General features: G+C 36.9%; 1 protein-coding gene across 2 annotated transcripts in view; it reads left to right on the plus strand.

Moving 5' to 3' along the window:
• Nucleotides 1–12029, plus strand: part of RFX3 (regulatory factor X3) — a 135087-nt gene that overhangs the window by 70946 nt on the left and 52112 nt on the right. For both annotated transcript variants that reach the window (XM_064502685.1, XM_064502686.1), the window contains exon 3: nucleotides 6699–6796. In XM_064502685.1, coding sequence (XP_064358755.1) covers nucleotides 6699–6796 — 98 coding nt within the window. The remainder of the gene's footprint in view (nucleotides 1–6698; nucleotides 6797–12029) is intronic.

Genomic DNA, 12029 nt, shown 5'->3' on the forward strand with positions numbered 1-12029 from the left:
GAAAACTTACAGCATGGATTTGACTCTTTAGTCTTCCATGTAACTAATGTATTTATCTCTATCACCTCTTGTCTATATCTTTTTTTAAGTTATTCCAGTTGTCCTTTATTAATGTAATGCTCATGCCAAAGCACAGAAGTCCCGATATAGACTATTTTTTCCTTGCTTCATTAGGTCTTAATGAAAGCAGGAAGCTGAAAATTATGTATTGTAGAATATGACGTTGTTAAAAGAAAAAAAAAGTTCCAGGTCAACTTTACATCTCCTGTAGTACTACTGCTTCTCAGTACTTGGCTTCATTGAATGTTCCATCTGTATTTTGGATTATTTTTCCCTGTGGTTATATTAGGTTGTATTTTTCCAGTTGAATTTAACTTGGAGAGTAGAAATCAGCATACTGTTTCAGAAAAAAAACCTAGGGATCCACCCAGCCAAGGAAGAGGAGTCTGTTGCTATATTTTGTATGGATTGAAAGGGTAACAAGAATGTTGGAAAAGTCAATGCAGAAACATACTATGCGGGAGAGAGATGTTTGGAGAGAAAAGGATAGATTACAGAAGTGCTGGAGAACGACAGGACTTTCAAAAGATCTGAACATGAGGGGGAAGAGAAAAGTGAGAGTGAAGATGTGAATGTGGTATACCAGCAGGAAATGTGATGAAGAATGTGGGTGGGATAGGTGCTTTCAATAGGAGGGTAGTAAAAGGGAATAGCAGGCACTGAAACAATCACTGTGTTGAGGAAATTATAAGTGTGTTCTATCCTGAAGATTTGGCTATGCATAAGTTACATTTGCCTAAAATTAAAATTTGACTTTATGTACATACATTAGGAGCAGACCACTTTGACTAAAGATGGAAAAAAAAAAAAAAGAAAAACTATTTGTATAAAGTCATTCTTTTGCGGATTATTATTTCTGCATGCTCAAAGTTACCCATGCTAAAAGTGGGAAGAAAAGATTTTAGATTAACAATATAGGGGGCATGCTTTTGTTTTTTCTATGGCCTATAAAATATATACTTAATGTCAGCTACATCCAATAATATGAGTATAATTTATTAAAACAATAGGGCACTTCTTGAATTTTGTTAAATTCTAAGATACAGTATCATACCTGTACTTGTCTTAGATTAAAAAATAATTTATCATAAGCCGTAACTTCTGTATTTTCACATTTATACCAATTTAATAACACTTTTTGGTGAATTATGCTGTTTTTGATAAGTTTGTTGTTTAATTAATATTAAAGCTGTGTACGGTATTCCATTTTTCCTAGTAAGGTCTTCATTTCCTGAATTTCCATTCTGGTATATGCACCATACTTAAATGATGTCTCATGCAAGTACTGAGTTGGGCTTGTTTTCATGGCATTTTCATGCTCACAAAATATATGCTGTGTTTTTCATAATGAAATACTTTTGCCCTGAAGAAGAGCAGACTTGATAAATGAAAGGGTACACTGATGACTTTTTTACTACAGCTGTGTTTGTGCTGAAGTGTCCTTACATTTGAGCAAACTGCAAAAGAGTACCTCTAAATATTTTCAGCTAAAAGAAATTCTTTATTTGCATATAGTTAGTATAAATATGGCTCTCATAAATGTCTGCTATCATGCTCCAAAACAGAAAGAAAATAACTTTAATGAAAACCTAGGATTCCCTTTAGGTAACAGTGGCACTGATACCAGTTGGTTTTGTACAGCACAGCAACAGGGGTGGAGGGGAATGGTGAGGAAAGAGGCATGTCCATGTGTAAGTAAAAAGTAACAAGAATAAGGCCAAAAAGTTAGGAGCATAATTAAATGCCATTTTAATAGCTGGAGAAATTTTCCAAGGATTCTGTTTCCTCAGATAGGAGGATTTTTCACTAACATATTATTCCTTTTTTAACACACACTCTTTAGCATAAAGCAGCAAGCTTAAGGATTCAACATTAATCTCACTTTTTAGGTTTTGCCATGCAACGTGGAAGGATTGAAGGAGTAAAATTAAAAATAATTGTATAATCTATTTTAAAAAGGTATATCTGAGCATCAGAAATTGAACAGAACAAATCTTCATATTCACCGTAGACCATGTCCATAGTGTTCGGAAAAAAATGTATCATTAAACTGGAGATGCATACTTCTGCTAATCAAAATTGGGGCTTAATGCAAAATCGTGTTTAGCATATGAAAAACATAATCATGAACTGACACTAGTCATTATATCAATATGAATGTGCTAAAAATATTACAGCATGTGCTATTTATATGTTGCTTGCCAAAAGTAATCCAGACTAATTAAGGTACAAAAATGATTTTTATTTCTGAGAACAGAAAAACGATGCATATCCAATTCTTTTTGCATAGGCATTACAGACAATTATATGTTCCCTTTTAAATAGGGATTAAAAATCCATATATATTTTACCCTACTATTCTGCTTTTTCCTTAGCACTTTTAACATAAATGCTTTTTATCAGAAATTAAATTTCTCTCTTCAGTTCTTTTTTTGTTTAATTTCTGTATTTCAATTGAATGTTTTTATTCACTGTATTTTTATTGACAGACTCACATAGATAAATATTATTTACTTCTTCATTTGTTCTTTTGAGGTAGTATACTTGAGCATAAAATTTGTTTTGCTTTTTTCAGCTAGTAATAATAATTAAACATGTATATCGAAATCTGTTTTCTTTCTCCTCTTTTCTCCTGGAACATTTCAGTTGCTAACTTCTAATCCTACTCCAGTTATTCCAGGCTGGAATCACTGAAACAAGAAGAATGAAAGATCTTCTGTTTGAGCCTTCTTAATTCATTATTTCCTAGGCCCGTCAGTTAATTTCCTGTTCTTCATCCAGACAACAACAATTCCTATGAGTCCTCCAGTCTACCCCCACAACATAAAATTTTTGAACTTGCATACTGTCACTTTGTAAGATAGATTCCGTTTTCTTTTCTGTTTTCAGCCTGAATCTTTCAATTCTTGCTTTTTGTACAAGGAGGCCATTTTGGATTAGGTCTTTGGTTAATGTCCTCTCCAAGATCTCCAGTTTCTGTTCTGCCCCCAAAACTAAGCTAATGGCTAATACATTTTCTTAAATTATAGTAGAAAGAGCCTGGAAAATGATAAGTAAAACAGAAGAGAAGAAAGATGAAATCTTTTTAATTTTTAAAATTTGCACTAAAAATACAGATTTCATTGTGACTTTTTGTTTTGTCACAGGCAAATTCTTCTCAAAAAACTGTCACCTCATGGAAAGCAGATATATGTACTTCTTTTCTTCCCTTCTCTGAAGATAAAAAAAAGAAACAACTAAAGAACCTTAAATGACATTTAGCTCTCTTGCAAGTGCATTTTTTCCTAGATGAAAAACTGGTATTTTCTCATGAGTGAAGAAAAATAGGGCAAATAAAATTATTATTGAAGAAACCATGTAATAAAGAATTTCAGCATAGTAGAATTTAACATACAGGGCCATCATAAAGGCCACTTACCTAAACTACTTGGCTGTAGAAAGTACCTAACCACCTTAAGGTAGCGGTAAGAAGTATGTACACTGCAATACAATATAGAGGCAATAAGTTACCTTGGGCACAAGAATGAATTTAATCATAGCATTACTGAGTTTCAGAGAAGCTGAAGTGAAATCATCTATTTTATAAACTATCCTTTTTTATTATTGTGTTAGAAACTTAACATAAATCAGTGTCTCTTTTATTTTGAACTAAATTGTTATAATTTAATCTATAAAAGAAGATAAGATGTTTTAATGTTACGTTCTTAAGCTGTGGATTTAAAGAAAACTGGTTATTTTATTTACATAGTATGAAACAGTTGTGATACTCCTAGTAATACTGCATATTAGACTAATAAGGAATGTATGTAAAAATTGTTGAAAAATTGAAATTCTTCAACAATAATTTTCATTTTTGCAGTTTTTGATATTCAGGTATGTGGGAAATTGAACAAATCTTTTTGTACCAAATCAGAAAATTAGCACATCTGGGGATTTTTCAGTTTCCTATACAATAGATACTGAGTTTTATAGGATCTATACCACTTCTTCTTGGCAGTATCCTCCCAGTTCTCTGGTAAAGATCTTGCACTTTGCTATTTGCATTGTCTTTGAAATGATAGCAGACATATTGTCCAAGAAGAATGGGGAGAACATAATAGTTTGTAGAATGGGACTGTGACCTGCATTTACTGACAGGAGATTGTTAATATTGTGTCTGTACACAGAATGGTATTCTGTTTTATCAATACATGTGGGTTGCAGAGAGAAAATCTCATTCCCTTTATTAATAGAAAATAGACCGTTTTTTCAATTGGGAGTAAGCTATATCCAGTGTATGTGGAGAAAGAATGAAATGCATTTTATGAGAGGTTGGGCAGGAAATGTGCAATTCCTGGAGACCCGCATCATATTGAGGATGGCATCATATCCACAACGTTTCCCCAGCTGTACTGCTGGGACAGAAAATGGAACATAGCCATTACATAGCAGGTGACAAATTACTGGTTTTAAGAATAAAGCCTGTTTTGAAGATGTTTTCTCACTGTATAAATTAACTAGATCAGTTTGGTGCTCTGTAGCAGAGTGATTAGCAATGACTCCCTTTCTCCCATTGATTACAGGTTATAGAACTTGAGTCACCCAAGAAGAAATACCTTCAGAGACAGACTTGAAATTATCATAATCTGTTGCTTATGTGTTTCACAATAAGCATATATACATTTCCACCAGTTGTTCCATAAGTAGCTGGTTTTGTCACAGATTCATAAACTTGAATATTAAGAGGTATTAATCCCTGGCAAGCTAACTAGCATAACTTTCCTGTAGTGGATTTGGATCAGGCCCTTCCATGGAAATATTATTTAATATAATTTAAGTTATGAGTTCAAAGATGATGGAAATAAAATTAGTTTAATTCTTTGAAAAGATTTTGTGCAATACAGCTATTTATGTTATCTTCTAAATTCAGAAAATTGTTCTAAAACCATAGATTCTTCTAAAACCTCAGATTCTTTTGTGTGGAGAACTGAAATGGAGAATTTGAAAACTGAATCTTCCTGTTAAAAAGCTAACTATTATTCGGAGAGGAAATATACACCATTGTATCTTACCTTAAAAATCAGAAGACATCTTTAAAAAAATTGTTTTGAAGTTGAGAAATTGTAGTTCTGTTATGTATGTCAGTTTATATAATGATTCACAATAAAAATCAGAAAAGGGTTGATTTTACTATATGTTCTAACCATCAAATCGTGCCTCCGTGCTGTTGAGTGACAGAAACATCTGATTTTCTACCATACTAGAATAGCTGCATTCATTTGTCTTTCCAGAGTTAGATTCTAATGTCGACCTAAGAAATGATTTCTGTGAAAGTCTAGAGTTTCCTTTCACAGTCTGAGCCACTATTATAAAAGAAAGAGTAGGAAAAAATATGCTTATTTACAGAACTTCAGAGAATATAGCGTAGAGGGTGAAGGTATTACAACTAATATATTCTCAAAGAGCATATGGAGATGATGCATCAAATACATGAGGCCCAGACTCATCTGGGATTATGATGTTTGCATTTTTAGCACCGTGTCAGGTCGCAACAAAATATTTAAGAAAAATAGTAGCCACTGAAATACAATTTATATTAAATCTTTTTAATAAATGCATGTGTTGTTGCTTTCCTGATTCAGTTCCTAAAGTGAGACTGTGCAGGTGCGTGAAGTCTCTAAGTCCTTGCACATCCTTCAGATTCTGGTCTATTACGGAGCCAAAATATGGCTTCTTTAAATAACGGCAGGTATAAAGCATTGGATTCTCAATCTTTACTGTAGCAAAAGGCAAAAAACTCTATAGTGCAATGTTTTCACATGCCATCTGTGCTAAGACTTGAGAGGAAATTTGCATAGCCTGGAACTGTCCTACATAGTAATTGAATCAAAGGGGTAATAGTATGGCTAGTGATGTGCTTCTATGAGACAGGCATGCCATCTCAGCAATATACATGAAGATAATCCATCCCTTACTGCTTCATTTAGGAAATGGACTCTTTAGTGACATGAAAACTTCTTTTCTTGGAGTATGTCATAACTAATGGTATTCTGGGAAAGAGATTACTCAGATTGGGGTTCTTAATCCTACATTGTACATTTGGGTCAAAGCATTATTGGAAAAAGAACCTTATAACAATGTAATTTAACTCTGATCGAACTAGAGCTAAACCACGTTGATGTGAACCTTTATTTTAAAATTTACTGCAGCATATTTAAGCTGTGGTTTTAAGGCTTGTATTGTGCAGATCTAAAGTGGGATAAATATCACCAGAAACCAGCATATATATGGCCAAAGGAAACTTTCTTCCTTAGTAAATGCAACTCTTAAGCTTGAAGTTACAGATACAGTTATGCTTCTTTTCATCCTTTTTGTGCTTTCCAATTGTTTCTGTCTTTGGTGCTTAAGGTACCTACTTTCCACAAGCATGCATCTTCCATGTTAGGACTCCGGTTACCATATTGCAGACTTACAGTGCAAGTATTGTGCAAGCACAATAGCTTTCTGTGCTATTGCTGTGCTATGACATAGCATTCTCAGTTTTTTATTTATTGTGAGAACAGAGGTGTCCCATGCTGCTTTGAAACCATTTGATGTACTGAAGCATCAGCCATTCCTTTTGTTACAGTGTCCTACATTTCTGGTGTTCTTGTTTACAGGTACAGCAAGTGCAGACTGTACAACAAGTACAGCATGTGTACCCAGCCCAGGTTCAGTATGTGGAAGGAAGTGAAACAGTCTACACTAATGGAACTATGTAAGTTGGCAAATGATCAGAATGTTAATGTTCACTAAAATGTGAAGTTAAATATGCGTTTTTGGTGACATCCTATCAGGTGCTATATTTTAAGTAGGAAGGAAAAAATGATTGAATCAAAACTCTGTTATTGTTGTCATTTGAAATAGTTTTTTTGGATAAAATGTTGAATTCATATCCTATTTATTAAAAAAAACTTTTGTTTAAAGTGAATTCAAATGATTGTTATAGTTGGACTTAGAGCAAAATTGTATGTACAGCGTTTTGTTGTTTGAAAATAAAAATATTTCAGGTTTATGGTAAGTTCAGTTCGCAGGAAGTGCTATCTAACTTTGTCATAATGTGATGATCTTTGTAATAAGGAAATCTTCATGTGGGCCTTATGCCGTCCTGTCTGCAATCCTACTGGCAAATGCATAAAATGCTGCAGCAGCTGCAGTTACTATTTACAGAAAGTAGTAATGTAATTTAATTCCTATATTTAATGAAATGAGCTATTTCTGCCAAAGGAATGAGGAGAAGCAGAGAAAGACAAGTAACTTTGTCTCCTTTTGCTTCTGTGTTCTCTTCTCTGCTTATTACCGTGCTTCTCCTGCTTCTCTGAACGCGCTTTTCCACCATCAAGTTCCTTTCACCAATGGACAAGTTTAGAGAGATAGATAGAATAACTTATGTTTGATGGGACCTCTGGATGTCATCTAGTCCAATCCGTTGCTCAGATCAAGGCCAACTTTGAAGTTGGCTCTAACATCAAAGTAGGATCAGGTTACTCAGAGAAGACCTTCTCTCCCCTTTCTCATTTACCTGCCTCTTGCCATTCTTGATGTGTTACGAAGTTTGAGAAGGAACAAAAATCATGTAGAAAGCTTGTTTGGTACCAGCAAGCATTTATTTGTAGATAGTAATCCAGCCGTGATACAAGAGAGTCAGCAACATTATTTGGTTCACAGACTTCTGATGTTAACACTGGCAGCATGCTTTGGTCATCTCTCCTGACATACTTTAATTCATTTTTCATGTGCTTTTCTCCCATACTGGCTTGTCTGTTTTCTTCTCACTTGTAAATCCTAAACAATTTATCATAAATGGATATAGGACTTCCCTATCATTAAGAATGACTATTGACTAGTATCTAGTTTAAGATACTGTAGCAACTGAAGGCCACTTTTAAGACTGTTAATCTATAATCATTTGGGTTGTGGTTTTCTGTATAGAAAGTTGGTTTTGAACTAAGTTGTTTGTCTAGGTTGTTTTTGAAAAATTTTTACCAAAGACATTCAGCTGTTAATATAAAGGAAAACGTTTCTTTTCCTGCACTTTAATAGGTTTTTCTTTAGAAAGTTCTAGCACTTCCACTCTTCCAACTGGGAACTTAAATCTGAGCACTGGCATTAGCACTGTATGTTTTATTGCACTCTATAAAATTTTGCCAGATTTTCTAGATCACATTTTTAAAGTAAAAGATACTGTTTGTTTTACTGTATTTAGATGTTAAGTAGAGGGATGCTGTAACCAAATTGTCAAGCAGTATAGTAACTAAGGGCACTAAGTGGAAGGAAAAAATCTGGGATAACTGCTAAGAAGATTGGGACTGTGATCAGTCAGGCAGTGGGTGGTAGTCTTAGATAGTGCTAGTGGAAGTGATCGAGAATGTGGGAGCTGAATACCAATTGGTGGAAAGAAGAAAATATGATGACAAACAAATAAAAAGCCAGGATGTGCAGGCATCTGTGAAAAAGAGCTGTTAAAAAACTCAGAATGCATAAATAGCTTGGAATAATTATCTCTCTACAGGAGGGTATACAGGAATATTTATGCCTCTGTAGCTTTGCTGATATAGTTGCTAAAAATTTGTTTTGTAGACATTACTTTAAAAACAGGTGGAAGTAGGTGCTCGCTGGCACAACATGGCATGTAGTGCTTTTCACCAATAAATCACATCTTGAGATGGTTGATATCTTTCTGGATGCATTACTATTTATCTTTCTTGGAATTAAGATATTTAATTTTCAACACAAGTAAAGTTTGAGTTAGTGGAGATTTCATATGGAGAAAGTTTTCTAAAAAAAAATTTAATGACTGCTAACAGTTTGTCTTTCCTAGATGGCAAAGGATAATTTGAAAACTAATTATCAATCTTACAGGAAGATGAGCTCTGTTACATTATACATTTTCCTCAGCTAAATGCAATTGCCTCCATAAGGATGTTCCTCCTGATAACCTCTCAGGGGACAGAGAGATTTATGAGATTTATGAGATAAATCTCCCTCTGTGAGATCTAAAAAACAGAGTAAATTCACTACATTGTTACTCCTGCTAAAAAAGGAGAGTTCAAGAGTTCTAATATATCTGGTGCTGGGTTTGAAGTAGCCCATGATCACCTGGTTCTCCCAGAGGCTGATTTTTTGGGATCAAACAAAGATTGTCAGCAGTTTAATTAGTCTGTGTGTGTGCAGTCTATATCTTTCCTTCTACAACTAGTACATCTGAGTCTCTCCTTTCTGTTAGGTAAGAGAGGCTGAAACTGTTCACCCCAGGGGGCGAGGATCCACATCTCCATGTTCCTGGTTACAGCCAGTAGCGAGGCTGAGGAGCATGTAATTCCATTGGGCACCCATATAATGCACATATACAACAGATAGGTAGACAGATAGACAGACAAACGGACGTATATGCATGTTTGGCCACAGAGATCAAGATGCTCTCAGCACTCACTCAAACACAAACAGCACCAACAGCCTCATCCTATTCCCCTCTGGCTGAGCAGGAGGAAGATCCATTAGTGGGACATATATACAGATATATATGCTTATGTGTATATACATATGCTTGTATAATGTGGATCCCTCCAGCAGCTGGGCTTAGATCCTTGGTCCAGCCAGCAGTTGCCCCTGGATCTTTGGTCTCCTCAGCTGCTGGCACCTGGACACGTGATTTTCTGTGACCCGCAGCCCTCCTGCAGTTACTGATGCAGACCCCCTCACTCATTAACTTACACACACACACACACACACACACACACACACACACACACACACTGTGGATCCCTCCAGCAGCTGGGCTTAGATCCTTGGTCCAGCCAGCAGTTGCCCCTGGATCTTTGGTCTCCTCAGCTGCTGGCACCTGGACACGTGATTTTCTGTGGCCTGCAGCCCTCCTGCAGTTACTGATGCAGACCCCCTCACTCATTAACTTACACACACACACACACACACACGTACACACACACTGTGGATCCCTCCAGCTGCTGGGCTCGGATCCTGGATCTCAATCTTCCATGTGTCTCAGCCTCTCACTTACAGACACACAAACACACACACACACCAGACGCACTTACACAAACGGGTCTCAGTCGATGTCCAGTCCCTATGGTGCCTCTAGCAGTCAGCTGGGACTCCCCTGGTCCTTCTGGTAGCCAATTCCCCTGTGCTTTCAGCCTTAGAGACACATACACACACAGAGCTGGCTGCAGGTCACTTCACCAACTTGCCACCTGGTCCAGCTTGATGTTTGCTAGTGGTCATACAGTCACTCATGGACCCTCATTCACTCCAGCTGCTGGCATCCAGACACAGGAGTCCTCTGACCCATGGTCCCACTCCAGTTGCTGGCACTTACTTCCACTCACTCCAGTCTCTCCAGTTGCTGCCCTCACGGAGACACAGGCCCTCTGACCCACAGTGGCTGGCACTCAGACCTCCACACACACATGAGCATAGAAGAGAAAGTCCCTCACTCAGGAAAACAGTTAGAAAGGAATTTAATAAGAAGCTAGGACAAACTGCTGTTCAGGCATAGGACATGGCCAGACAAGCTTATTGACCAGACCCATTTACCTATGACTGACCCCTTTTTATTCCCCAAATCCCTCTAGTTTCCCACATTTGTTCCTGCTCAAATCAGCTAGATCCTTCTCTTTCTCTGCCTTTGATTCCTTCTCTAAACATCCCATATTAAGTCTTGTGCAATCCCAAAATGCTGTTCCCCTGCTTACCACAGTGTGTCCCATACACCTCAGCAGTGACCCCCCTCAGTCAGGAAGGTGCTCTGGAGAGCCATCCTCCTTGACTCACCTTGCTGGGTTTCACCCCTGGACCGTGGGGCTGATGCTCTCCTGGGACAGCCGTGGAGGAGCTGGGCAGCATGTCCACTCCTCTAAGCAGGTAGTTCCCCTGCCCACTGGTCATAGTGCCTCTATGGTCCTGCGTGCTTGGGGAGATGAGCCCTTACCACATAACCTGACAGTTTCATTTACTGCTTTGATGTTCCCATGTGAGCAGTTGACACCTGCACTTTCGGCAGTGTGCAGGATACAAAAATATCTGATTGCGTAGTCCTGATAAAAAAGAAATGAATGTTACTGACTGCTTAGTACCAGCCTTTAAGTATTCAGGATTTTGTTGCACTCTACACCTGAGTCCCTTTGTTAGTTTCACAGAATCAGTCAATGGGATGTCAAAGACACTGTCTTTAGCCAGTGAGCCTCATCCAGATTGTCTTTCACCCGTGTAGAAGAGTTTACTACTGATACAATTTGTTGTTCAGAAAAAGTATGTATAGAGAAATGCGATTTCTAGGAACATGAGCCTTTCTAGAGACTTTGGTTTTATACACGGGGAATGGGACCAATCTGTATTTGTACTCAGAATTTTTAGACTGTATATTGTGAAGTTCGTTTTTGCTGTATCCATTTATACTTCAGATTAAGAATGGAAGAATCTCATTTCTGTAAATAAAAGTTATTGAATATATGCACTACATATTAGAATGGCATTTATTGGACAGGTGAAAAAGATTGGAATTCTAGTTTCCTGACAGCCAGCTTTCTTCAGAGCATAAAGAATTAGTTTCATATTTGCTGTTTTTATCATTACATAAGTTATGTATATGTTTTTAAAAATTATCCATTTCTCCTCATTTTGTTTTGTCACTTGATTAACTAGTTTGGAGCTATGTCAACAGGAGTTGGCTTTTTAGAATTTTCAAAAGTGAACCCAAAGCTCAGCATCTCCCTAAACAAGACCTGCATAGACTGTGTTGCATTCTGCTGTGATAGAAAACAGAGGCCAGCCTCCCTTGTGCTAAAATATTTGGGCACATATCCAGACTGCAGTACATCATTTTCTGTCCATCATCTCCTGGATCTTGTCAGGTTCTTGATACTGTGCTACAGCCATTTTGTCCACTTCCACTCTAGGAATTCTCTGTTTCACTCTCAGAAAGTAGGATTAGG

The sequence above is a fragment of the Dromaius novaehollandiae genome, chromosome Z (genome assembly GCF_036370855.1).
Source record: "Dromaius novaehollandiae isolate bDroNov1 chromosome Z, bDroNov1.hap1, whole genome shotgun sequence".
NCBI classification, from domain to species: domain Eukaryota; kingdom Metazoa; phylum Chordata; class Aves; order Casuariiformes; family Dromaiidae; genus Dromaius; species Dromaius novaehollandiae.